The sequence below is a fragment of the Triturus cristatus genome, chromosome 12 (assembly GCF_964204655.1).
Source record: "Triturus cristatus chromosome 12, aTriCri1.1, whole genome shotgun sequence".
Taxonomy (NCBI): Eukaryota; Metazoa; Chordata; class Amphibia; order Caudata; family Salamandridae; genus Triturus; species Triturus cristatus.
Genome location: NC_140595.1, coordinates 739,226,423 through 739,250,239, shown reverse-complemented (window position 1 = coordinate 739,250,239; position 23,817 = coordinate 739,226,423). Strand labels below are relative to the sequence as shown.

The following is a 23,817-nucleotide window of genomic DNA, read 5'->3' as shown; positions in this document are numbered from 1 at the left end:
TCATATATCATCGTTTCACACACCATAATCTCAGCCCCAACTCCTTATCCTCTCCTAATTCTGCTCCACATTAGTCAATATCTATGCTTGGCTTTTGGTCACTACCTCTCATTTCCCCTTCTCTTCCTATTCTCTCTTCTGACTTTGCTTTTCACCTTTCCTTTCCATTCTCGGATGTGCAGCGGATACAGTTGGAGGACTATGGGAAGGGGCAGCTTTGCTGCAGGCCGACATGCTGCCTCTAGGAGACATGATTTAGGACAGCCCCTCTCTGCCCTTCTGCCGTCACCTGAAGCAGGATCCACACTTGATGATGGGCCTCTTCCCTCTCAGCTCCCAGTGCTCTTATCCATTTGGTTAGTGCTTGGAAAGAAAATCATCATTCTGTGGGTGAAAGGAGAAGGGTACTGTGAGAGTAACTTACATCATGTCCCAGTTCTGCAAGCCCAGCAATAGAACCGTACCGCGTAGTCCAGGGCGTTTTATCATCCACCCAGCTCTGTAGGGCAAAAAAGAGACATAAAAGATGCATCAAAGAAAGACAGACAATAGCAATTTTAACTGTCAAAATCTCGGGAAAAAAAAGACAGTTTAGCATTCATCTGGGAAATATACTCCATTTCAGATTCCTGTACATTTCTTAAGCTTTGAAACTTAAATTTTAATATAAAATCAATCATTGTGCAGGAATAAAGCTAAGTACTTTTTAAAGTAATTTCATTGCTACCCCCTGTCCATTCATCATTTCACACTCTGCATAAAACCAGACATCAACCAACTATTCATCAAGAAAGTGAACACCTTCATGAAAAACAGACGCCACCAGCAATCACATGCAAAACTTATATAGTCCCAAATCTTGTTCTTCCATGGCACTCATAACTTTTTCATGAAAATGCCAAGGCATCATAAAAAATACACTGAAGCCACGAAGAATTGATTGACAACAAAGTTGACGACTCGGTCTCAATACTCTCTCAGATTAACCCATTACACCTCTACTCAACATAGTGCACTCCTTACCAATCACCATCCCACCCTCCTTAAAAGCAGGGCACATTCACTCACAATGCCCTCCAGAAGGATAATGTTACTTACCCAGTAAGCATTTCTTCTTGCCATATAGAGCTGTAGATTCACATGCTTTGCATACTCCTGCCATCTAGTGTTGGGTCCGGATGTTTGCAAGTTGTTTTTCTTCGAAGAAGTCTTTCCTAGTCACAAGGTAAGGCGGCGACTCCTTGCGGTGATAGTGCGCATGGTCATTGACTCCACTGTTAGATTATTTTCCCGCAAGAGAGTAAGCAGGTGTAGTATAGAATGCCCATGTGTATAAATGTATAATGAAGAACTCAACTACAGGTACCTGGGGAGGAGAGTGGGCGCGATGTGAATCTACAGCTGTACATGCCAAGAACAGATGCTTACTGGGTTAGTAACATTATCCATTCGAGGCATGTGTGCTGTAGATACACATGCTTTGCATAGACTACAAAGCAGTATACTCCCAAAGCGGTGGCCAACCTGTAGATGTTCCAGTTGTTTGGAACAGTGTTTTAAGTACTGCTTGGCCTACATTATCTTTTTGTCGTGATAACACATCTACACAATAGTGTTTGGTAAATGTGTGCGGTGCGGACCATGTTGCTGCCTTACATATGTCAGCTTGAGGAATGTTACCTAAAAAGGCAAGAGAAGCCTATATTTTGCGAGAGGAATGCGCTCTGGGGGTATGGATAAAGTTCTTTTAGCTTTAGCATAGCCTGTTAGAATGCATTCAACAATCCATCTTGCAATACCAGATTTAGAGATGGGATTGCCTTTGTGAGGCGGAACAAATGCAACAAACAGTTGCTTTGCAAAAATCTTTTGTTCTATCTATGCAGTACAATAAAGCTCTTTAACCCTTTCGCTGCGGCGGGAATTCCGGCGCAGCGCTGGGGGGGGTTTGGGGGCAGCGCGGTGGCGCGGTGCTCATGACAGAACCGCTCCGTCATGAGCCGCGGTTGAGCTGTGCTCATGACGGAGTGGTTCCGTCATGACTCCGCCCACTGCGCTAATCGCCCGCACAGGCGGGGAATTAGCGCCGCGTGGGCGGCGCAGCCGCCAACGGCCGCAGCATTACGGAACCACTCCGTCATGAGCACACGGCGACCGTGGCTCATGACGGAGTGGTTCCGTCATGAGTGGGGAAGGGGTTAAACATCAAGCGTGCGAAGAGTGTGTTCTGCTACAGAATCAGGCAGAGGAAAATAGACTGGTAACTCAACTGATTGGTTTATATGAAATGCAGAAATCACTTTGGGAAGGAATTTAGGGTTGGTGCATAGAACTACCCTGTCTTTGTGTAGCTGAAAGAAGGGTTCTTATAAGGTTAATGCCTGTAGCTCACCAACTCTCCTCAGTGATGTGATCGCAATGAGGAAAGCAACTTTCCATGAGAGAAATTGCAAGGGGCACTTATACAATCAATCAATCCATCCATCTATTTGTATAGCGCACAACTCACCCATGAGGGTCTCAAGGGGCTGAGGGGGGAAGGGGGGTAACAGCTACTGCTCGAACAGCCAGGTCTTGAGAGGTCTCCTGAAGGTCAGCAGGTCCTGGGTCTGACGCACATGGGTGGGGAGGGTGTTCCATGTCTTGGGTGGCGAGGTAGGAGAAGGATCTGCCGCCGGTGGTGGTTCTGTGTATGCGTGGGACGGTGGCAAGGGCAAGGTCGGCGGAGTGAAGCTGGTGATTCGGGGTGTAGAAGGTGAGACGCTTGTTAAGGTATGCTGGTCCGGCATTGTGGAGTGCTTTATGAGCATGGGTGAGGAGCTTGAAGGTGATCCTCAGGGAGCCAGTGCAGGTCCTTCAGGTGGGCAGTGATGTGGGCGTGGCGGGGGATGCAGAGGACGAGGCGTGTGGAAGAGTTCTGTATACATTGAAGTATTTTTTTAAGTTGAGCCGTGGTCCAGCGTAGAGGGCGTTGTCGTAGTCCAGTCTGCTGAGGGCGTGGGTGACTGTCTGGTTCCGGTGGGGATCTATCTTTAGATCTAGCGAAGTATGTGGAGGGTGTTGAAGCAGGAGGAGGAGACGGCGTTGACTTGTTGGGTCATTGAGAGTGAGGAGTCCAGGATGAACCCCAGGTTGCGTGCGTGGTCGACAGTGCGGCTCCCAGCACAGCTGGCCACCAGGAGTCGTCCCAGACGGAGGGGGAGGAGCCGATGAGGAGGACCTCCGTCTTGTGTGAGTTCAGTTACAGGCGACTGTTCTCCATCCAGTTCGCGATGGCCTGCAGTCCTTCGTGGAGGTTCGTTTTGGCGGTGGCGGGGTCCTTGGTGAGTGAGAGGATTAGCTGGGTGTCGTCGGCGTAGGAAACGATGTGAAGGTTGTGTGAGCGGACGATGTTGCGGAATGGGGGGAGGCGGACCCTCTGGGTTCTGTCGGTGAGGAAGGAGGTGATCCAGCCCAGGGCCTTGTCGCGGATTCCTGCGTCGTGGAGGCGTGTGCGAAAGGTGTGGTGGCAGACAGTGTCGAAGGCGGCCGAGAGGTCCAGGAGGATGAGGGCCGCAGTTTCGCCGTTGTCCAGCATGGTACTGATGTCATCAGTGGCAGCGATGAGGGCAGTTTCGGTGCTATGCTTGCTGCGGAATCCTGATTGGGACTGGTCCTGGATTTTGTTTTCCTTGAGGAAGTGGGACAGCTTGTTGACGATCTTTTCAATGACTTTCGCTGGGAACGGGAGCAGGGAGATGGGCCGGAGGTTTTTGAGGTCCTTTGAGTCCGCGGTGGGTTTCTTGAGTAGTGCGTTGACCTCGGCTTGCTTCCAGCATTCCAGGAATGTGGCGGTCTCGAAGGAGTTGTTGATGATCTTCCGGAGTTGGGGTGCGATGATGCAGTTGGCTTTGTTGAAGATGTGGTGAGGGCAGGGGTCAGATGGTGAGCCGGAGTGGATGGTGTTCATGGTCTTGATGGTATCGTCGTCGTTGATGTGGGTCCAGGAGGTTTGTGAGGCTGGGGGGTGGTGAATCGATGGTGTTAGCGGCTGTTGGTAGGGTCTGGGTGTTGAAGCTGTTGTTGATGTCTGATCTTGCGGTGAAAGAAGGCTAGTGAGTGGCAGAGGTCTTGCGACGGTGGGATGTCGTTGGTGCTGGGGTTGGAGAGTTCCTTCAAGACGTTGAAGAAATCTTTGCTGTTGTGTGCGTTGTTGTTGATACGTTCCTGGAAGGAGGTCCTTTTGGTGGCTCGAATGAGTTGGTGGTGCTTGCGGCTGGCGTTCTTGAGGGCAGCGTGGTTGTCCGGTGTCTGCTCATGGCGCCACTTCTTCTCGAGTTTTCGGCAATTCCATTTGGACTCCTGGAGGTCGGTGGTGAACCAGCTGATCTTTCTGTCTGTACGTCCGTTTGAGTTTTTTTTTTTTATTGGGGCGATAGTGTTGGCGCAGTCGTCGATCCACTGCCTGAGGTTGCAGGTGGCTGTGTAGGTGTTGGCGGTAGGTGGGTTGCGGATGAGGGTGGGGAGGAGCTGGTCTTCGGTGATCTTGTTCCAGCTGCGGTGGGGGATTTGTAGCGGGTGGTGATGCGTGGTGGGTTTCTTGAAGGTGAAGTGGACGCAGTGGTGGTCGGTCCAGTGGAGTTCGGCGGTGTGGCTGAAGGTGATGTGTTTGCTGGCAAAGAGGATAGGGTCTAGCGTGTGTCCGGCGGTGTGGGTGGGGACCGTCACGAGCTGTTGGGAGTCCGAGGATGGCGAGGTTGTCAAACAGGACGATGGAATTGCTGTTGTTGGTTTTCTTGAGATGGAAATTCAGGTATCCGAGGAGGATATAGTCTGTGGACGCAAGGGCTTGCGTGCTGACAATGTCAGAGATGGCGTCGAACTGTGGCCGGGGCCCGGGGATCTGTAGACGAGTGTTACTCTGAGGGTGGTGTTTGGGTCGGTGTGGATCTGGAAGTGGAGATGTTCGGCGGTGCTGGAGATGTCTGCTGCGCTGGTCTAGATTCTGAGGGTATTCCTGTAGACAATGGCAATTCCTCCTCCAGGCCTGTTGTTGCGGTCCCTCCTGGTGATCTTGTAGCCATCTGGGATGGCAATGTTGGGTGCCGAGGAGAAGTTCAACCAGGTTTCTGTTAGGAAGCCGACGTCTGGGGAGACTGAGTCGAGTAGGTCGTCCCAGAGTTCGATGGCGTGCTTGAGGACAGAGCGGGTGTTGAGTAAAAGGCATCTGAGGTGGTTTCATCCTGTCCTGACGGGTGGGGCGGGACGTGCAGGTGTTCGGTGGCTGGTGAAGCTGCAGTGTCGGAAGGAGAAGGGTCCGTGGGTGATCCTCGGATTGGCCTGGACGCAGTCTGGTGATCAGCCGGTGTTGAGTCAGTGGAGGAAGGGGACCTCGTAGCAACGTCGGGTGTCGTGGCGCTCGCGGGGGTCTGACACTGGGCACAGTCCAGGCGCGGACGGGCGCAGACAGGCTTGCCTTAGGTACGACCGCACAGCGGTCACCATGAAGTAGGGGAGGGGGGCGGGACTGGAGATGGGGAGGCGGGAGCAGGGCTGCGACGCTGGGCAGGGACGCGGGACTCTAGCGGCGGGAAAAAGGCTGCCGGGAATAGGTGCATGACCAGTAGGTATACTGTCCTGAGCCCAGAATGCGGGTGAAATTTTAAATTAATTAAAATAAATACATTTAAAGTGAGGAGGAGAACAGTCTCCTAGCCGGAGAAGACCTGACCAGGGGGCGCTGAGTGAGTCACGGCGTCAGCGCTCAGCTGGAACGAATCTGGAGGCAAAGGGTTTTCAACTCAGAGGGAGCGGGCTCAGTGAGCGTAGCTGCTGGGGAGCGTGCAAGCCTGGACCTGGTTCAAAAGGTGGACCCATGAGCCTTGAGAACAATGTTGAGATTCCAAATTGGGGCAGGAGGAATCCATTGTAGTAGCTGCTGTCGCCCTGGTAGAATGGGGGCGCAGCCCAACCGGAGGTTCCTTTTTAGCCAGAGAGTAACAGGCTTTAATGCACAAGACAACCCATCGAGAGATAGTTCGCTTGTGCACAGCCCGACCTTTCTTGGCGCCCACGTAGCCAACAAAGAGCTGGTCATCCACCCGGAACTGTTGTGTGCGGTTGAGATTGAACGAAAGCGCACATTTTGGGTCCAGACGGTGGAGCCTCTCCTCTTCTCTTCTCTTGAAGGGTGCGTAGGCGGAAAGAAAGTGGGCAGAGTGACAGTTTGCCCGAGATGAAAGGCAGACACTACGTTTGGTAGATTGGAGGAACACGGTCGAAGCACAACCTTGTCCGGATGAATCGCCAGGAAAGGGGGTTTACAGGAAAGAGCCTGGAGCTCACTCAACCGCCGAGCGGAGGTGATGGCCACCAGAAAGACAGTTTTCAAAGTCAATAACCGCAAAGGACAGTTATGAAGAGGCTCAAAGGGAGAGCACATCAAGTATGTGAGAACCAGGTTCAAGTCCCATTGAGGCATGACAAAAGGAATTGGAGGGAAAAGGTGAGTAATGCCTTTGAGAAATCTATTGACAACTGGGGACTTGAAAAGAGAGGGCTGATCAAGCAGCCTAAGAGAGGCTGAAAGAGCAGAAAGGTAGCCCTTGATAGTGTCCAGAGCAGAGCCCTGCTGGGCCAAAGAGAGAAGGAACAATAGGACCTCAGAAAGAGGATCTACAGCTTTCGCTGTGCACCATGCCACAAATTTTTTCCACCGACAGGCGTATACCGTTTTAGTGGAGGGACGCCTGGCTGCCAGAATCACATTACAGACTTAAGGAGGCAAGTCAAATGGAATTAGCTGTCGCCGCTCAATCTCCACGCAAAGAAGTGGAGGCTGGACAGGTTTGGGTGGAGGACCGTCCCCTGTTGCTGCGACAGGAGATCCTCCCAAAGAGGCAATCGGATCGGGGGATCCACGCTCATACCGAGTAGCTCGGGATACCAAACTCTTCGAGCCCAGTCCGGTGCCACAAGAATGACTTGGGCCCGGTCGTGTCTTATCTTTTTCAGCACTTGGGCAGAAGTGGTAAAGGCGAAAAGGCGTACAATAGACCGCAACTCCACTCGCGACGAAAAGAGCCTCTGAGTGAGTGCCGCCTTGGAAACTCCAACGCTCAGAACTGCTGACATTGCACGTTCTCTTCGGTGGCAAACAGATCTAACCTAGGTTCTCCCCACTGCTGAAAGAGACCTTGTGCCACCTCTGGGTGAAGACGCCATTCGTGATCCAACATGCACCTGCAGCGGAGTTTGTCCGCCCTGGCGTTCAGGGTACCTGCCAGGTGTTGAACCACCAAGGAAATGCCTTGACGTTCCAGCCACGTCCAGAGATGTAGAGCCTCCTGACATGGGGTCCAAGACCCCACCCCGCCCTGCTTGTTGCAGTACCACATGGCGGTGGTGTTGTCTGAACACCTGCACTACTCTCCCCTTGACAGAGATAAGGAATGCTTTTAGTGCAAGTAGGATCGCCCTGAGCTCCCAAAGGTTGATATGGAGCTTGGACTCCGCCGGAGACCAGAGGCCTCTGATCTCCGCCTCTCCAATGTGGCCGCCCCATCCCAGGAGGGACGTGTTGGTCACTACTGTGTGCTCCGGTTGGGGGAAGGGAGAGGGATCTGTCGCTGACCCAACGCTGGTCTGCGAGCCACCACTGCAAGTCCCGTGCAGTGCCCTCCGAGATCTGGACGAAGTCGAACAGGTTTCCCCGATGCTGCATCCACTGGAACTTCAGGTCCCACTGCAGAGCCCGCATATGCCATCTGGCATGATAGATCAGCAGGATGCAGGAGGCCATGAGGCCCAGCAGCCTCAGGGTCTTCCTGACCGAAACCCAGGACCAGGGCCGAAAGATCAGAATCATAGCCCGAATGTCCCGGACTCGCTGTTCGGGAGGATAAACCCGAAACCCGAAACTGCGCTGTATCCAGAACTGCTCCAATGAAGAGGAGCTTCGGAGAGGGACTCAGGCGCGACTTTGGCACGTTGATGGAAAACCCCAGCAAGTGCAGGTCGGCCATAGTCTGGAGGTGGGAGACGACTGCCTGGTGCGAGCCCGCCTTCAACAAAAAGTCGTCAAGATGGGGAAGACTGAAACCCCTGATCTGCGCAGATGAGCTGCGACCTCCGCCATCACTTTCGTTAACACCTGAGGGACGCTGGTAAGGCTGAAAAGGGAGCATGGCGAACTGAAAGTACTCGTGGCCCACCGTGAACCGTAGGTAACGCCGGTGGGCTGGCAGGATGGGGATATGAAAATAAGCATCCTGCAAGTCCAACGCTACCAGCCAGTCTTGCGGGCCTAGGGCAGACAAGACCTGAGCAAGCGTGAGCATCTTGAACTTCTCCTTCCGGAGGAAGCGATTGCTGTTCCGGAAGTCTAAGATAGGGTGCAGACCTTTGTCCTTCTTTGGAACCAAAAAGTAGTGGGAGTAACAACCACGACCTACTTCTGGCATCGGAACGCGCTCAATGGCCCCCTTGGCCAAGAGGGCCGCAACTTCCTGCTGGAGAAATGCCAAGTGATCCCCCGGCATGAGGTGGTACTGAGGTGGCATGGCTGGAGGGGTAGACTCGAAGGGGAGGGAATAGCCCCTTCGGACTATCTGCAGAACCCACCTGTCCGAAGTGATGGTGCGCCAGTGGGGGAGGTGATGGCGAATCCTGCCGCCCACTGACGTCTGGTGGGCCTGAAACACTGGAGTTTTGAGGCGGCGGTGGTTGACCTGCCCGCTATCCTAGGGACCCACCACGTCGGGTCCCACATCCACAGCTGCGCTTAGAATGCAGCTGCGCAGGCCTACCGGCCTGAAAGGAACGCGATTGGGCGCCTCGACCTTTACCTCAAAAGGAGCGAAAAGTGGACCCCGAGGGAGTGTGCGCGGTGGCGAGACCCAAGGACTGGGCCGTAGCCAGAGAGTCCTTAAAGCGCTCCAGGGTACTATCCGCATGGTCACCAAAGAGGCGTGTGCCATCAAAGGGCATGTCCAACAAAGTGTTCTGAACATCCTCGGAGAAGCCAGTTGTTCTGAACCAAGCGCCACGGCGGAGCGCCACCGTTGAGGAAAGTGCCCTGTCGAGTGAATCGGCCGTGTCAAGGCCACAACGGATAGTGAATTTAGCAGCATCTCTCCCCTCGGTAATGACCTGGGAGAGCACCGCCTGAGCTTCCACGGGGCACTGAGGCAGCACCTGTGCCACCGTGTCCCACACAGAATGTGAATAGCAGCCCAACAAGCATGCAGTATTCACTGCCCCCAACCCGGAACTGGCAAAAGTGAAAATCTTTTTCCCAAACTGCTCCAGTTTCTTAAGATTCCTTGTCTGGAAGGGCAGAAGGGAATGCGCTCGGCGAGGCAGAGGCCTGGACAACCAGACTTTGAGGCGTCGGGTGTTGTGTGAGAAAGCTGGGGTCGCCCGGCGCTGGCGGCGTGCCACACCCTTATCCACAGGAGCCCCCGTGTTGGGTTTGTTCCAGGTGCTCAACAGGACGTCAGTAAGTGCGTCGTTGAAGGGCTGCAGTGGCTCCGCAGAGGAGGACGCTAGCTGCAGTACCTCAGTCAGGAGATTGGTCTTGATGGCCAAAGAAGGGAGCTCGAGGTTAAGAGCCTCAGCCGCCCTACGCAACACCACAGAAAAGGTCCTAACCTCCTCCTTAGCCACAAAATAGGGGGGACAGTGTACCAGGATGTGGAGAGAAATCCGGATCCACTGGACCTTCCATAGCACCTTCCCATTCTGGCTCATCCTCGCATTGAGCTGCAAGAGGGTCTTCAGACCCCTCCCAGTACTCCCCTTCGTCCACCGGAGCCCGGGGGAATGGGATAAACTCTCCACCAAGGAACGGAAAAGGGGGGTAATAGACCAATCCCGGTTCGGCACCGTCCGGCGCCGCATCCGGTGCCGCCCCCGGCGGTGGCGCCAAGGCGAGTCCCGAGCCGGCAGCGTCGTAGGGTATCGTGCCGACGTAGCCGGAGGGACCCGATGGGCCAAACAAACGGCTCATGGCCGACAGGAAAGCCTGTATTTCATCCAGAGTGGCGTGCGGGCCTGGAAAGGGCGGGTAGGCCGCAGGCAACAATAGAGGCTCTATCGGAGCCACGAGGGAGTGACCATCCGCCCCCTTCACCGCATCCCGCGACAGGTGAGGGGTAGACAAAGAGCGACGTCGCTTCTTCGACTTTTTATGGCGCCATGACTTACCTGTCCCCACGTCCGACGAGCGATGTTGACGGCTCTGCGACAGGGCCCTCGACCTCCCACTGGAGCGGGACCTCGACCGGCACAGAACCGATTGCTGGACCTCCAACAACTTTCGGGAACGCTCCCGCAAAGCTTTCAGCGCAATGGCCCGACAATCAGGGCTCGCCTCAGGGTCATGGGCGTGCCCCAAGCACTAGAGACACACGTTGTGCGGGTCCGCTACCGACATGTTCCGACGGCAGGCCCCACAGGACTTAAACCCGGGCATCCCTACTGCACCAGGAGTAGAGTACTCGACAAAACAAGAGAAACAAGTTCTCAGAAACCAAGTTAAAACATTAACTATGGGTACCGCTCTCACTCGGATCTGCGCTTGCTGGCCTGGAAGAAAGAAAGAACTGACATCAGCGCGCGTGGGCGCGTCTAAGTAGCTCCGATGACGCCATCTAGGCGGCTACAATGCCAGCAACGTACGCGGAGCTGCATGACGCCTACTGACGCGCAGGGGTACTGCTGACAAAAAATTTCCAGATCCAGTCTGATGCCTGCGGATATTCTAAGGTAAGGAATCTATCACTAACGTGTCTCTTCCAGATTCTAGTGGCAGCTGGCCCTTGATAAATACTGGGTCTGTTGGGGAGGCTTTATACTTTTAGTCAACCTTAGGAGTCAAAATACGTAATCGTACTGGGTACTTACAAATTTCATCAGTGTGTCTCCTCGTGCCCTTTAGCATAGGAAGTGCTTGTGACGACCTGTGTGTGGAGACTGATTTGATTGTAAAATGTATATAGTGCACAAATGCCAAAGGGCGTCTAGGTGCTGTCTCTGGTCTCAAGGTCTCAAACAAAAAAAATCTTCTTCTGATTCTTTGTGCAGTGCCACCCATGAAATTGTGCAGCCCTTGCACATGGTCGTCTGGAGCAGATGTCTTCGCTAGGTAAAGGTCTGGGTCATTAGCTGCTGGAGGATCAATTGTATAATCAGTCCAGGGATCGAATGGTTAATGTGTCCCCCATCATGAACATAGTCGTCGTCATCATGGTGAGATTGTGGAGAATCCTCAGGTATAATTTGCAAAGGATTTGAAGGTGGAGAATGAGGTGGTGGAGGGGGATGATGGTGGTGGATGAAAAGGACTGGTAGCAACAGACTTTCTTTAAAGGAATCTTGTAAGTGTGTCCTCATCAGAAAGCTTGCGTTTCTGAGGCAGTTTGGTATGAATATGACCAGTTTCAGGGTTAATATACAGTCTCTTTTGCTTGGGTGCCGACGTGGGCTGGCCTATGGGTAAGGACGATTTTGGCTCCAAAGGCAGCTTGACTTTCGGCATCGAGGATTTCGGCTCTGAGACGGATGTGTGTGTGGAACCGGAGGGCTTCAGTTCAGACGAGGATCTTTGCCGACTCGGTACCGAGACAAAGTCGTGACTGGCTGTTTCAGAGCCGGGTCTGGAGGCTGGTCATCAGAAATAGTCTCAGTGCAGACCTTGGCCAGAAGGCAGAGGTGGTGCGAAGCCCTGTGCTTTTTGTGAGTGCTTTGGAGAGGCAAGAGATCTTCCGTACTCCCGCCACCTTGTCACTGCAGCAGTTCTTCGGTGTTGAGGTCTATCTCAAGCTCCGAGTCGGAGTCCTGCACGGAGAATGCTTCTTCCTCCTCTGCCGCTGATGCCTCAACATCTTCTTGACCGGAATCTTCACTGAAGATTTCCAGCGTGTCTTCGATGCTCTGACCCTGCAGCTCCAGATGTCAAGCCTGACAAAAGCGAAGAGTTTTCTTTGATCGAAACGATCTGCAAGTGTCGCAGTCTTCCTCCTTGTGCTCCAGAGACAAGCACAAGTTACACACCTTGTGCAAGTCAGTGCGCGGATACTTCACATGGCATTGAGGTCAGAATTTGAACGGCGTTCTTTCCGTCGACGGAGATCTGAACCGACGCGGTTAGGCCCGAAGGCCATATACAAAGCTTTAGGATCGAAAAGTAGATTCCGTTGATCGAAACAATACGCGGATAAGTGGGAAACGCATATGAAACAATACGGTCGAGGGTAGAGCGGATTGCGTGTCGAGGGGAACCCGAAGAATGGTTTTGATCCGGAGTGCAGCAATACACGTCCAAACCAGATGGCGGAAAAAAACAATCTAACAATGGAGTCGATGACCATGCGCACTATCACCGAAAGGAGGAGTCACCTTATCTCGTGACTAGCAAAAGACATCTTCAAAGAAAAAGAAAAACTTGCAAACATCCGGACCCAACACTAGATAGCAGGAGTATGCAAAGCATGTGTGTCTACAGCACACATGCCTCGAACAGGTTATCTCCATTCTTTAACACAACCTTCCCAGGAAAAATACGAGAGGTGTTACAATCTGACTCCACGAACACCTATATCGGCATAAGCTACTTTAAACCTAGCTATCTGGATTAGATATTTGTTGGAACCAACACTTTCTGGTTGGCTACAGGGATGCCCCCAGCCAGGCAGAACTTACCGCTCTCGTCTAGGGTGGGTAATTACACGTGCTGTACAACCTGTGCTCACCCTTAGGTAGCTTGCAACTGAGCAGTCAGGCTTAATTCAAAGGCAATGTGTAAAGCAGTCCCTCGCAATAAATACACTGATCGGCACAAGAGAGACTTCACACAGGATGTATGTAATAAAGATAGTATACAAAACTCAATCAATCTTTATAAAATGAATATCAGGTATGTTTGGACATAAAACACATTTATTGTTATGATATCAACAGTATGCGCATTGGGGACAGTTCCTAATCTAACCCCCAATCCCCCTGATCCCTTTTGAGAAAGAGCACCCTTATGTAGTGAGACACACTGTCCACCCCAGGCCCACCCTGGCAATCCTGATAATACAGTCCCATACAGTTATATGGTACACCCCGGGTCAAAGCGATATCAAAAATATGCACATGCACAAAACTATAACACTTTTAGCAGCACCACAAGCCGGAGCCATGTGGGTAAACCCAATGTCAAATGTATTGCTCTTTTGACATGTAATCAATGTATAAAGCGGCACCACCGGCCTGTGCTGTCAATCACAGGTGGTCCGTACTCCCACACACTCACTCACTCCACACTACACTGCACTGCTTTACGATGCGACAGGTATCCAGCACAGTCTTTTGCACACATACGCACTCAGCTCCCTAATGCGGTGCCACTGGTACCAAGCAGGTCAATAGATCATGCTCTGCGAACTCAGTGGCCCCAGCCTCCCGTCACCTTCTAGTTCACCCAGATTGTCCTACACCCCCGGACAGTAGATATACTGGACACTAGGCTGCACATGGCCGAAGTCACTTAGTCTGGGTCCTCGGGAAGCAGGTGGGAATATGTAGCAAGTTTTAATTTAGAGGCAGACGTAAACAAAAGGAGTTTAGCAGCCACTCTGGAAGTTCACCCACAGGTTTCAAAACAAAATGGAGTCCCGTAGTCTCTTGACCCACTTTCGAACAGTCTAGGAAGCGTTCCTTTAACCCAGTCACTCTCTCTCTCGCTACTACCAAGCTCCAACATGTCTTCGGTATGGGCCAGGTGTGGAGAGGCCAGTTGGTCTGCTGCAGAGAGGGTCAAAAATGGAACAACGGACGAACGGGGAGTAACACATGGGAGCCTCTCGATAGAAGGAGGTACCCCAACAGGAACACAATGATCAAGGTCATCCCCAGCTAATCCAAGCAACGTGTCTGGGGCACATTGTTATGAGTAGCACCAGACACTTCAGGTCTCAAACACGATGAGTTACAAATTCCGTACCTCTCGGGAAAGGAGGCACCATGTCCGGTGCACGATAAGGTTACACCAGACCATTTAGTTCACACACACAGGCGCAAGTTCAGCAAAGCCACATGAGGTAGAATGCTGCACTACTACAGGTACACCCCCACCTTCGAGGGCTGCGCCCTGCGAATCGGACAACAAACACAATGAGCATGCAGACTGCGTGTCGCCCGAGAGAGATGTGGCAAGATTAACAAAGCGGGTCACCTTGGATCCCACAACCAGTGAATCCACTCACCACAAACTAGATGCTTATGAGTGACAGGGTTTCTGCAATACGGGAACCACAAGCCTTAGATGCGGGCAAGAGTTCTGGTTCTCTGCACTAGACAATCCGGTGCCAGACACAAGTCTTAGTTCCACGCTCGCACCGCGCTACCCGTTGAGATGTAGTATGGGCACTTGAGAGGGCACCGCTCTCTAGATGTCAGGTAGATGGTGTAGGTCCTCATGGGAGATCTGTGATTTTTCCGAGAGAACAAGAGGCCCACCACGGGCCCCTGAAGAGAACACTTCGGGATGCCAAACTTCAGCAGAGTCATTTGGCAATGTGCACCATGCAGTCTGGTTCTCCCGACCTGCGTTCCCACAAGTGTATCTCACCCCTGCTGAAGGATGGCACTATTGTGTGTCTTTCAAGTTTAGGGGCAATTCAGGCGCTTCCCTTTGAACCACAGATGTTTCCCCTAACTTGCAGGTATGTCTGCCATGGGGTCATGAAATTTAGATCTTAATCTTTATTGGGGCCATGATCTGGCACAGAGGCCAAGTGTCAAAACCTCCATCTCCCATCTATTCCATACGACTCCCATATGGCAGAGGTCTGTGGTTCCAATAGTTATGACCATGGTTTATGGCTGTTGCTGGGGAATGCACAGGTATGCTCCCTTAGCACTAGAGCCAGGCACCACGGCGCACAAGACTTAGAGCCTAGAAATACCCATATTCTATTAATTGCATTTCTAAGCGAGTTATGCCAAAGGGTTGTATGACAGACCAACGCAGGGAAATACTCTGCATGTCTTTATCACCTATTTTTCACCCTACATTTGTTTAGAACGCGTATTCTTTTACAGCGAATGCCTTTACCACGCAGTGTGTGTGTGTATATATATATATATATATATATATATATATATATATACATACACACACACACACACACACACACACACACACACACACACAATGTAATGTACCCTGAACTTACCTTACATGTGTGGTAAAGGCATTCGTTGTAAAAGCATATACATTCTAAAAAGATGTGTGGTAAAAAACATGCGTGGTAATGGTACAACGTGATAAAAAACCTTGTTGTAAAGGCTGTTTCCTATGCCAAAGCCACCTTTACCACTGGAAAGGGTTTGGCCTGGCAAATCCATTGATATGAAACATCATGAGTCTGCTTCCACTGAAATTCAGTATTGCAGCCTAAAGTAGTGTCAACCACTTCCCCATGTTAACCTAGGAGAAGAGCAAGTCTCAGAGATAGTGAAAAGACACAGGTATTCGTCACTACTTGGGCGCTAGTGCACACACTGACCTGCAATAGCAGGATGGACACCAGCGGTGCAAGTGCGCCCATACCAGTCTACAACAGCAGACTGGACACTAGTTTAACTAATATGGGTGTCAGTGCGTATGCACAGGCCTCCGGTGGCAGGGTGCATACGCAATCACGGACAACATAGATGCATGTGGGCCTGCACTGGCAGACCGGCCCATGTTAAAGAACATTGAGTCAGCCCCACATCCCGACACCGGTAGGAAGGGGGCATGCACTTTCACACTGCATTTACAGTGGGAAAGTGCCCGGAGGCCACACAAAAGAGTCAGCAAAACTCAGGTGGAAAAAGAAAAAAAGTCAAGGGAAACGGTACCGGACGAGTATCAGGTCCAACAACAATGCAGTAGTGACCTTGCCACTAACCAGGCATCATACGATTCTCTGTAGATAAACAAAAACAGTGGCACTTGGAGCCTAGAACGCACTGCTCTATCAAAACCATAACATTTGGGCAACTTTGAAACTGAACTCAAATGAGTTACTTCCTTTCTCTTAGATAGGATTTCCCTCAGTTAGATTCTCCCAGATCCCCACCCACCAGGTCATTTGTGAAAAGCCCAAATGCTCCACACTTACAAGCTAGCTATTAACCTCAACATGAAGCTAACACCACAATACCTCAAAGAGACCAATTGCATCTGATTTCTTGGATCAGAAGAATTCGAACCTGGAGCTCTGCCATTTATCTTAAACGCATTCAAACGTAAATAGAGCTTGTCATGGTTACCGAAGGCCCTTTATGTTGACTAAGCTCGGCTTGACAGCAAAACCTGAAGGCTTCTCTCCACCCTCTTGTTAGAAATCCCTCGTTTTCGGGGACACTAACCTTGGCTTCAAAGCTTACATTATGAAACAAGCACCGGCAAAGCTAACAGGTCTTCCCTATACAAGAGCTATTAGCTTTGGCAATGTCATTTGGCCATGTTGTACACCAGCGTGGCTGCTGTCCAGCATGGCTAAAAGTTAGTGGTGTGGAGTGTCCTAGAGTGGAATGGAAGGGGGGGGGGGGAGGAGGTTGTAGACTGGATTTGTTAGAGTAGAGTGTTGTAGAATGAGGGGGGGGATGAAGAGTGTCTTAGAGGGGAGTAGCGTTCAGTGGCGCAATGGAGTGGATTGGCGCAGCAGAGTGAAGTGGCGCAGTAGAGCGGAGCAGAGTTGCGCAGCGGAGCAGAGTTGCGCAGCGGAGCAGAGTTGCGCAGCGGAGAAGAGTGGGGTGGATCGAGTGGAGTGGATCGAGTGGGGTGGATCGAGTGGGGTGAAGTGGATTGGACTGGGGTGGATTAGAGTGGGGTGGGTTAGATTGGTTTGGGGTGGACTGGATTAGAGTAGGGTGGTTCGGATTGGGGTGGATTTGGGTGGAGTGGGGTAGATTGGAGTATGGTGAGCTGGATTGAGTGGGGTGGACTGGGCTGGGGTGTATTGGAGTGGGGTGTATTGGAGTGGGTTGGGATAACTGGAGTGGGGAGGACTATAATGGAGTGTACCGGATTGGATTGAGTAGGTTGGATTGGTGTGGGGTGGGGGTTGGATTGAGGTGGTTTGGATTGAAGCAGATTGTTTTGGATTGGAGTGGGACAGATGGCAGTGCGGAAGAATGGAGTGGGGTGGATCGTTTTGCACTGGAGTGGGGTAGATTTTTGCATTGGTGTGGGCCAGATTGTTTTGCATTAGAGTGGAGCACATTGTTTTGCATTGGAGTGGGGCACATTGGAAAGGGGCAGATTGTTTTGGATTGGAATGGGGCACTATTTTGGATTGAGTGGGGCAGATTGGGATGGGTGCAGTTTGTTTTGGATTGGACTGGGGTGGATTAGGGTGGGACAGACTGTTTTGGACTGGAGTGGGCCAGACTTGTTCTTTTTATGTTTGTTTACTAGGTTCTGTGGCTATAAATGCTTTGCCTCACCAGCACCACCCCACCCCCTCCAAAAAACAAATCCAAGTTCTCAGAAACTACTAAATGAAAAACAGTTTCAAGTAGCGTAAATGAACGTGCCATATTCAACTAATGACACGATAAAAGGTTGAATACTCAGCAGATGGTGTGGAAACTCCCTCTGGACAGCATGAACCAGCTGAAGCACAGAAAAAAATCTTTGTAAAAATCAGTAGAACATTTTATATGACTAATCTGACAGCAGCCAAATGTGTGTGCAGTGGAATTTAGAATATTTCTACATCGTTTCTGGCCTTAGAAGAGGCCCCTTCTCAAAGATATTTTAACACATTTTTATCCAAGACATCTCAATGACCACAGCAAAGACGGTTAGGGATGCAACTCGGCGGAGGTGGTTTCTCAGAATATGCACCATAAGAAAAGCAGTGTACAGCAGTATCAGAGGTCGAATACTGGTCTATGTAATTATCTTTGTGTTCCAACCCAAAGCTTGGCAGCAGCTTTCCCCTTTGTAGAAGGCTGGACGATGCACTCATTGCCCTCCGATAGAGAATTTGATTATCCTTAAAACATTTGGGTCTCATGGTCTCAGAGAATTTTCAGGACGGTCCATCAGCAGTGGCAGAGTGGATGCATAAACGCTGTGTCTGCATAAACTCAGAAAAATCTGAGATTCTAATATTTGGTTCCTCCCCCACATCGGACCAGTCTCATCTTTGGCCTACAGAAATGGGCCAACCTCTGGCTCCTTCCAATACTGCCAAAATGTTGGGGGTTAAACTAGACAATGAACTATCCTTCAAGCCATACGTTAATGCCAAGACAGGAGTCTGCTTTTCCCTGTTGAAATCTCGACGAAAGACACTCAAATTCTTGCCAGAACACAACAGAAAAATAGTAATCTGTACACTGATTACATCAAGACTATTATGCCAACGTGCTGCTTCTTGGATCCCCACTAGCACCGACAAATAGACAGCAGCGGGTTCATAACGCAGCAGCCAGACCGGTTTTGCACATTCCAAAATGGCAATAGGTACCAAATGATTTGAAAACTCTTCATTGGCTTCCCATTAACCAGAGAATAAAATGTGAAGCTTGGACTAGAACATTTAGGGCCACCCAAATGAAAGGTCCCACGTAAATCTGTGATCAAATCAAAAAATACCATCCTCGCAGAGCACTTCACTCAGGCAACCACAATTTGCTATGCACACCGAAGATCAACAAAGCGAGAGCAGGAAGGCGCTCCTTTTCTCATTTAGCCCCAAACTTTGGAACGATCTCCCAGATCATATTAGGAGCTCAACTTTAGAGGATTATTTTACAACTCTTCTGAAGACCCACCTCTTTAGAGACTTAATTTGGGCCGGTCCTCATATTCCTAAGTCTCTCCTTTCTCTGTCTTACTCTATTATCTAGCGACGGGGCGCTCATTTTGCAGCAGCTGTCGCGCTTAATAAATTTTGTTCATTTATCCTTTCACCCGGTTTAATGTACCGGTGCCAGAGCTCTGCCATGGTGAGACCCTGGCGACAGAGGGTGCAGTTATGATCTTACCTTTGTAAATGTCTTTGTGATCCGGGATTGGATGTTGTTAGTCGTAGTGCTGAAATTCTTGCAGATCTGAGCGATGAGTCGGGCAGCAAAGTCTCGGAGTGCCCAGTGGTTGTCCACATCTGGACGCAGGCAGAGCTGTCTACTGACAATACAGGTCATCACCGCTGGGATCAACTCATGTAGCTGAGGTAGGTGCCAGAAAGGGAAGAAGAGAATAGTATGTTAACCTCAGGAACGCAAGTTTATGTTGTTAAACAGCATCTGTCTCTCCAAACAAACACTGCTTTAAATTGCTGTATATAACAGCACTCACACTGCCCTAAAGATCTTGAACTGTGCGGTCACATTTGAGCTAAGACATCGAAATCGCAACCAGCCACCTGAGTAACTGTGGCAACCCCATCCTCCACTTCTTCTGACACAAGTCACCAGATACTCACATACTTCTCCAGGTAGAGAGTGGGGTTATCCATCAGTGCTTTCACCATCCTCATCAGGTAGATCAGTAGTGCCAGGTTATTCTGCACAACATTCACCCGCACCTGTCATGGAAATAGAAGGCCGCCATTTAAAAACAAACATTCACCCTGGAGCAAAGTGCTTTAGAAACAAATAACGTGCTTTGGGCATCAACTGTAATCTTGAATACTTTAGAGAAACAAACATACTACCCATCACATCATCAGAGGAAGACAGACACCCTTCGATCCACTGGATCAGAAGAAGGTTAAAATTGGCAGCCCAGAATTTCTTGTTGGTATAATCAACTGCCAAGCCCTTCTTCGGTGAGAAAACTTACCATAGTGTAAAAAGAAAACAGTCACTTTCACTTGAGAATCTACAGCTCTACATGCCAAGAACAGATACACTGGGCAAGTAACAATCCGTTTGAGGCATGTGTGCTGTAGATACACATGCTTTGCATAGACTATATTGCAGTATTCTTCTAAAGCGGTGGCTAACCGATAGGTGTTACAGCTGTTTGAAAAAGTCTCTTTAGCACTGCTTGTCCTACATTGGCTTGTCGACGTGCTAACACATCCACACAATAGTGTTTGGTAAATGTGTGTGGTGTGGACCATGTTGCTGCCTTAGGCGAGACTGAAAGGCGTTCGGTGTTAGATACACAACTAGAAGCTCTAGATAGTTGATGTGAAGACTTTTGTGCTTGTTGTCCCATTGACCATGAATTATCAAATTGTGGATATGTGCACCCCAACCTGTTAGAGATGCGTCTGCTGTAGCACGATCTGTGGAACAGGGACAATGAAGGGCAGCCCTTTTGATAAGTTTTGTTTATTCACCACTGCAGAGAGCGATGGGCGAGTCTGTCTACCAACTTCAGATCTGTTAATTGTCCCCGAGACGGATTCCACTGATGTGCTAAGCATTCTTTTAGGGTATCTTGCATGAGGCACTATTGCAATGCATGATGCCATCATTCCTAACAGTTGCATGAAAGCTCTGACAGCGACGTATTGGTTGGTCTGAAACTGTAGTAGCGGAGTTTGAATATTTCGAATTCTGACCGCATTGGGAGAGGCTAGAGCTGTGCGAGTGTTTAAAGTCGCTCCCAGATAGGACTGCATCTGTGAAGGCTAAAGATGAGACTTTTGTGTATTGACCGTAAAATCCAAATGGTGGAGTAGGTCTAATGTAGTCGGAGTGTTGTAAACACTTTTGGTGTGTGCTGACTTTGAGGAACCAATCATCTAGCTACTGGTAGACCTGAATCTTCGGTCTTCTCAGATGAGCTGCCACTACTGTTAGACATTTTGTGAACACCCTGGGAGCAGTAGTTACTCCGAATGGGAGTACCATGGACTTCGCCACGTCTGTGCCCATTTTTTGTTTTTTTCTAAAGCCTCATCTACTTGCGGTCCAGAGAGATTTGTTCATTAAAAGGGTTTTTTAAATGGACTGCTGAACCGGAGGTTTAAAAGCTGAAATTCTATGCCAAGCGTGTCGTCTTAGGAGAATGCTGGTGTTAATTACCTTTGCTGGAGTGTCAGCAGCCTCCAGAGCACATCTAATGGAAGAATTAGTACAAGAAGGCAAACTTATATCTAACTCTTGTGGTTTCTTCTTGCGCTCTTCTGGAAGGTATTGAAGTAGGCCTATCTCATCCCAGTGTGCCCGGTCATACCAAGTTCGTAGGCCCTGCGTGTTGGCAATACGCCAGTGGTTAGCGGCTTGAGCAGCCACTGTTTTACTTGATGCATTGATCAATTTAGACTCTTTGTCTGGGGGAGGAGCACCTGCAGCGGTCTGTGAGTTTGCTCTCTTACAAGCATTAGAGACTACTAGTGAGTCTAAAGGCAACTGTCCTTTGATAAAAATAGGATCAGATGGTGGGGGGTTATATTTTTGTCAAACCTAGGTGTTCGAATGCATGCATGAACAGGATCCTTAAATATTTCATCAGCATGTCTGATCATGCTCTTTAACATAGGAAGACTATCTTTTCTTGTGTGTAGACCTCAGTGTCTCAAATAAAAAGTCTTCAGCCAAAGACTCTTTACATAATTTAACCCCATGATAAGCTGCTGCTCTTTAAATCAGCTCTTGATAAGCTACATTATTATCTGGAGGTGATGGCTTTGCAGGGTATAAATCTGAATCGTTATCCATGGGTGGATCAATATTATAGTCATCCCATGGATCTGCTGGTAAATTACTATTGTCAGCGACATAATCATCCCCTATGTCCGGCTGTGTATGAGGAGAACCCCCCTGAGGTGTTATGAGTAGAGGATCGGAGCCTGGCAATAGTGGTAGTGGTGAAGATGGTGGAGGGATTGCAGAGTATGGTGAATAGGACTTGTAGCCATGTCCTCCTTCTTGAGAGGAAACTTATAACCAGTGTCCTCTGAACTGACTTTCCTTTTGGAAGGTGGTTTTGCCGAAATATGTCCAGAATCAGATTTTTTTCTGCTTATGGTCCAATTTCTCTTTCATAAGGTCCAGGATCGGTTCTGGAGGCTATGGAGGACCCTATTTCAATTTCAGCGCCGAAGGTTTCAGTGCAGAACCAGACCCGTCTGTTTTTATCCTTCGAAGTTGTAGGTTTCAGTACTGAACCGGACCGGTCTTTTGGAGCGGAAGGTTTCGGTTCCGAAGACAATTTATCAACTCGATCCCGAGCCGGAACGCTTGACTGTTTGTTTCAGTGCCGGGAGGGCAGGGAGTCGGAAATTTTGTCTCAGTGGCAGAGGTGGGGGGTGAAGCCTTATGTTTGGTCTAAGAGTGTTTGTGGGGTAAAGGGGCTTAATGTACTCACAGCACCCTGTCCCGATGGAACGTCAGGACTCCAACTCGATTTCCCGCTCAAAATCCGATTCTGGGATTGGGAAGGTTTTTTCCCGCTGCTGTTGCTTCGACCTCTTCATGTTCAGATTCTTTTCCAAAAAGACATCCGGAGTATATTGGAATGCTTGGACGCTGAATTTCTCGTCGTCGAGCCTAGAACGACCGACAAGTCTCACAATCTTCTTCTTAGCGCTCCGGTAAAGGCACAAGTTGAAGACTTTATGTAGGTCAGTGCGAGGGTACTTGGAGTGGAACTGTGGACAAAATTGAAACGGAGTCTGTCCATTGGCAGAAGGCTGAACCGACGCGGCTAGGCCCGAAGGCCACCCACGATGTTTTTGACCGAAGATGGAGTTTCCTGATCAATTCGATAAGCGGAGAATAGGGAAACGCGTACCCTAACAATACCGTTGAGGGTACAGTGGATTGCGCACCTAGGGGAACCTGAAGGACAGTTTCGAAACAGAGTGCAGCAATACACGTCCGAACCACAGTGCAGCAATAAATGTACGAACCACATGGCAGAAAGAAAATCTAACAATGGAGTTGATGCCCATGCGCAATATCACTGAAAGGAGGAGTTACCTTACCTCCTGACTGGGAAAAGACTTCTTCGCAAAAAACAACTTGCAAACATCCAGACCAAACACTAGATGGCAGGTGTATGCAAAGCATGTGTATCTACAGTACACATGCATCGAATGCACATCTACAATGTAAGCAGAACAAACATCAAAGCAACTTTCTTGCTGTGCATTTAACTTAATACGAGAGGACACTCCCTAATGCAGCTCTCTTCTTCCTCTGCTCATCACATTAACCTGCAAATATGTGCCCTCCGATTCATGCACAACAGAGATAATGAAACAAGTCCCAATCCCATGCACAGCTGTGGACCCAGTTTCAGAACAAAGCTCATCTAGTGCTCCAATGCAGAAGTAATGCAGCTCTTACCCCCTCAGATATGAAGGTGCTGAACCTGGGTAGCATTTGGTAGAGACCAGGATCTGTAGCAATACTCTGGAGTGCTTCCTGGGGGAGAGAATATTAAGTTTTGAATTAACATTCTGGCATCCAAGGACAAATTAAGAAACATTTTCAGGAGTTTCCAAACGCACACTTCGGTGTACGAGACAAACAGAGGCCGGGGTGGGGCGCAAGGGGAGGGATCAACTCTGAGAGTAACAAAATGTCAGTAATAAAGAAAAAAGGTAAAGCGGCTGTAATACAGAGGCTACAGCAGCAGATGAGTGCATCAAACAGAAAGGAGTGAAAGCACTAGATAACTAAATCCTACCAGAAACGTAGAGAGGAGCGGAGTCTTGAAGAAAAGAGATAGGAGAAAAAGAAAGAAGCATATGGGCTGAAGCCGGGGGTACAGCAACCCACCACAATGAGAGGGCTAAACAGCAAAAGGAGGGAACAAGGTGGACATAGGGAAATACGGAGATTACATTTCAGAAAAAAAGTTCTTGTAGCCATCTCTTGGTC

The 23,817-nt window shown here is 49.8% G+C and overlaps 1 protein-coding gene across 6 annotated transcripts in view; it reads right to left on the bottom strand.

Annotated features, from left to right (window-relative positions):
* Positions 1-23,817, bottom strand: part of TAF6 (TATA-box binding protein associated factor 6) — a 122,217-nt gene that overhangs the window by 19,006 nt on the left and 79,394 nt on the right. For all 6 annotated transcript variants that reach the window (XM_085638622.1, XM_085638625.1, XM_085638621.1 and 3 more), the window contains exons 8-11: positions 23,281-23,358; positions 19,458-19,559; positions 19,018-19,200; positions 425-499 (exon numbers count right to left, since the gene is read on the bottom strand). In XM_085638622.1, the coding sequence (XP_085494748.1) occupies positions 425-499; positions 19,018-19,200; positions 19,458-19,559; positions 23,281-23,358 (438 nt within the window). The remainder of the gene's footprint in view (positions 1-424; positions 500-19,017; positions 19,201-19,457; positions 19,560-23,280; positions 23,359-23,817) is intronic.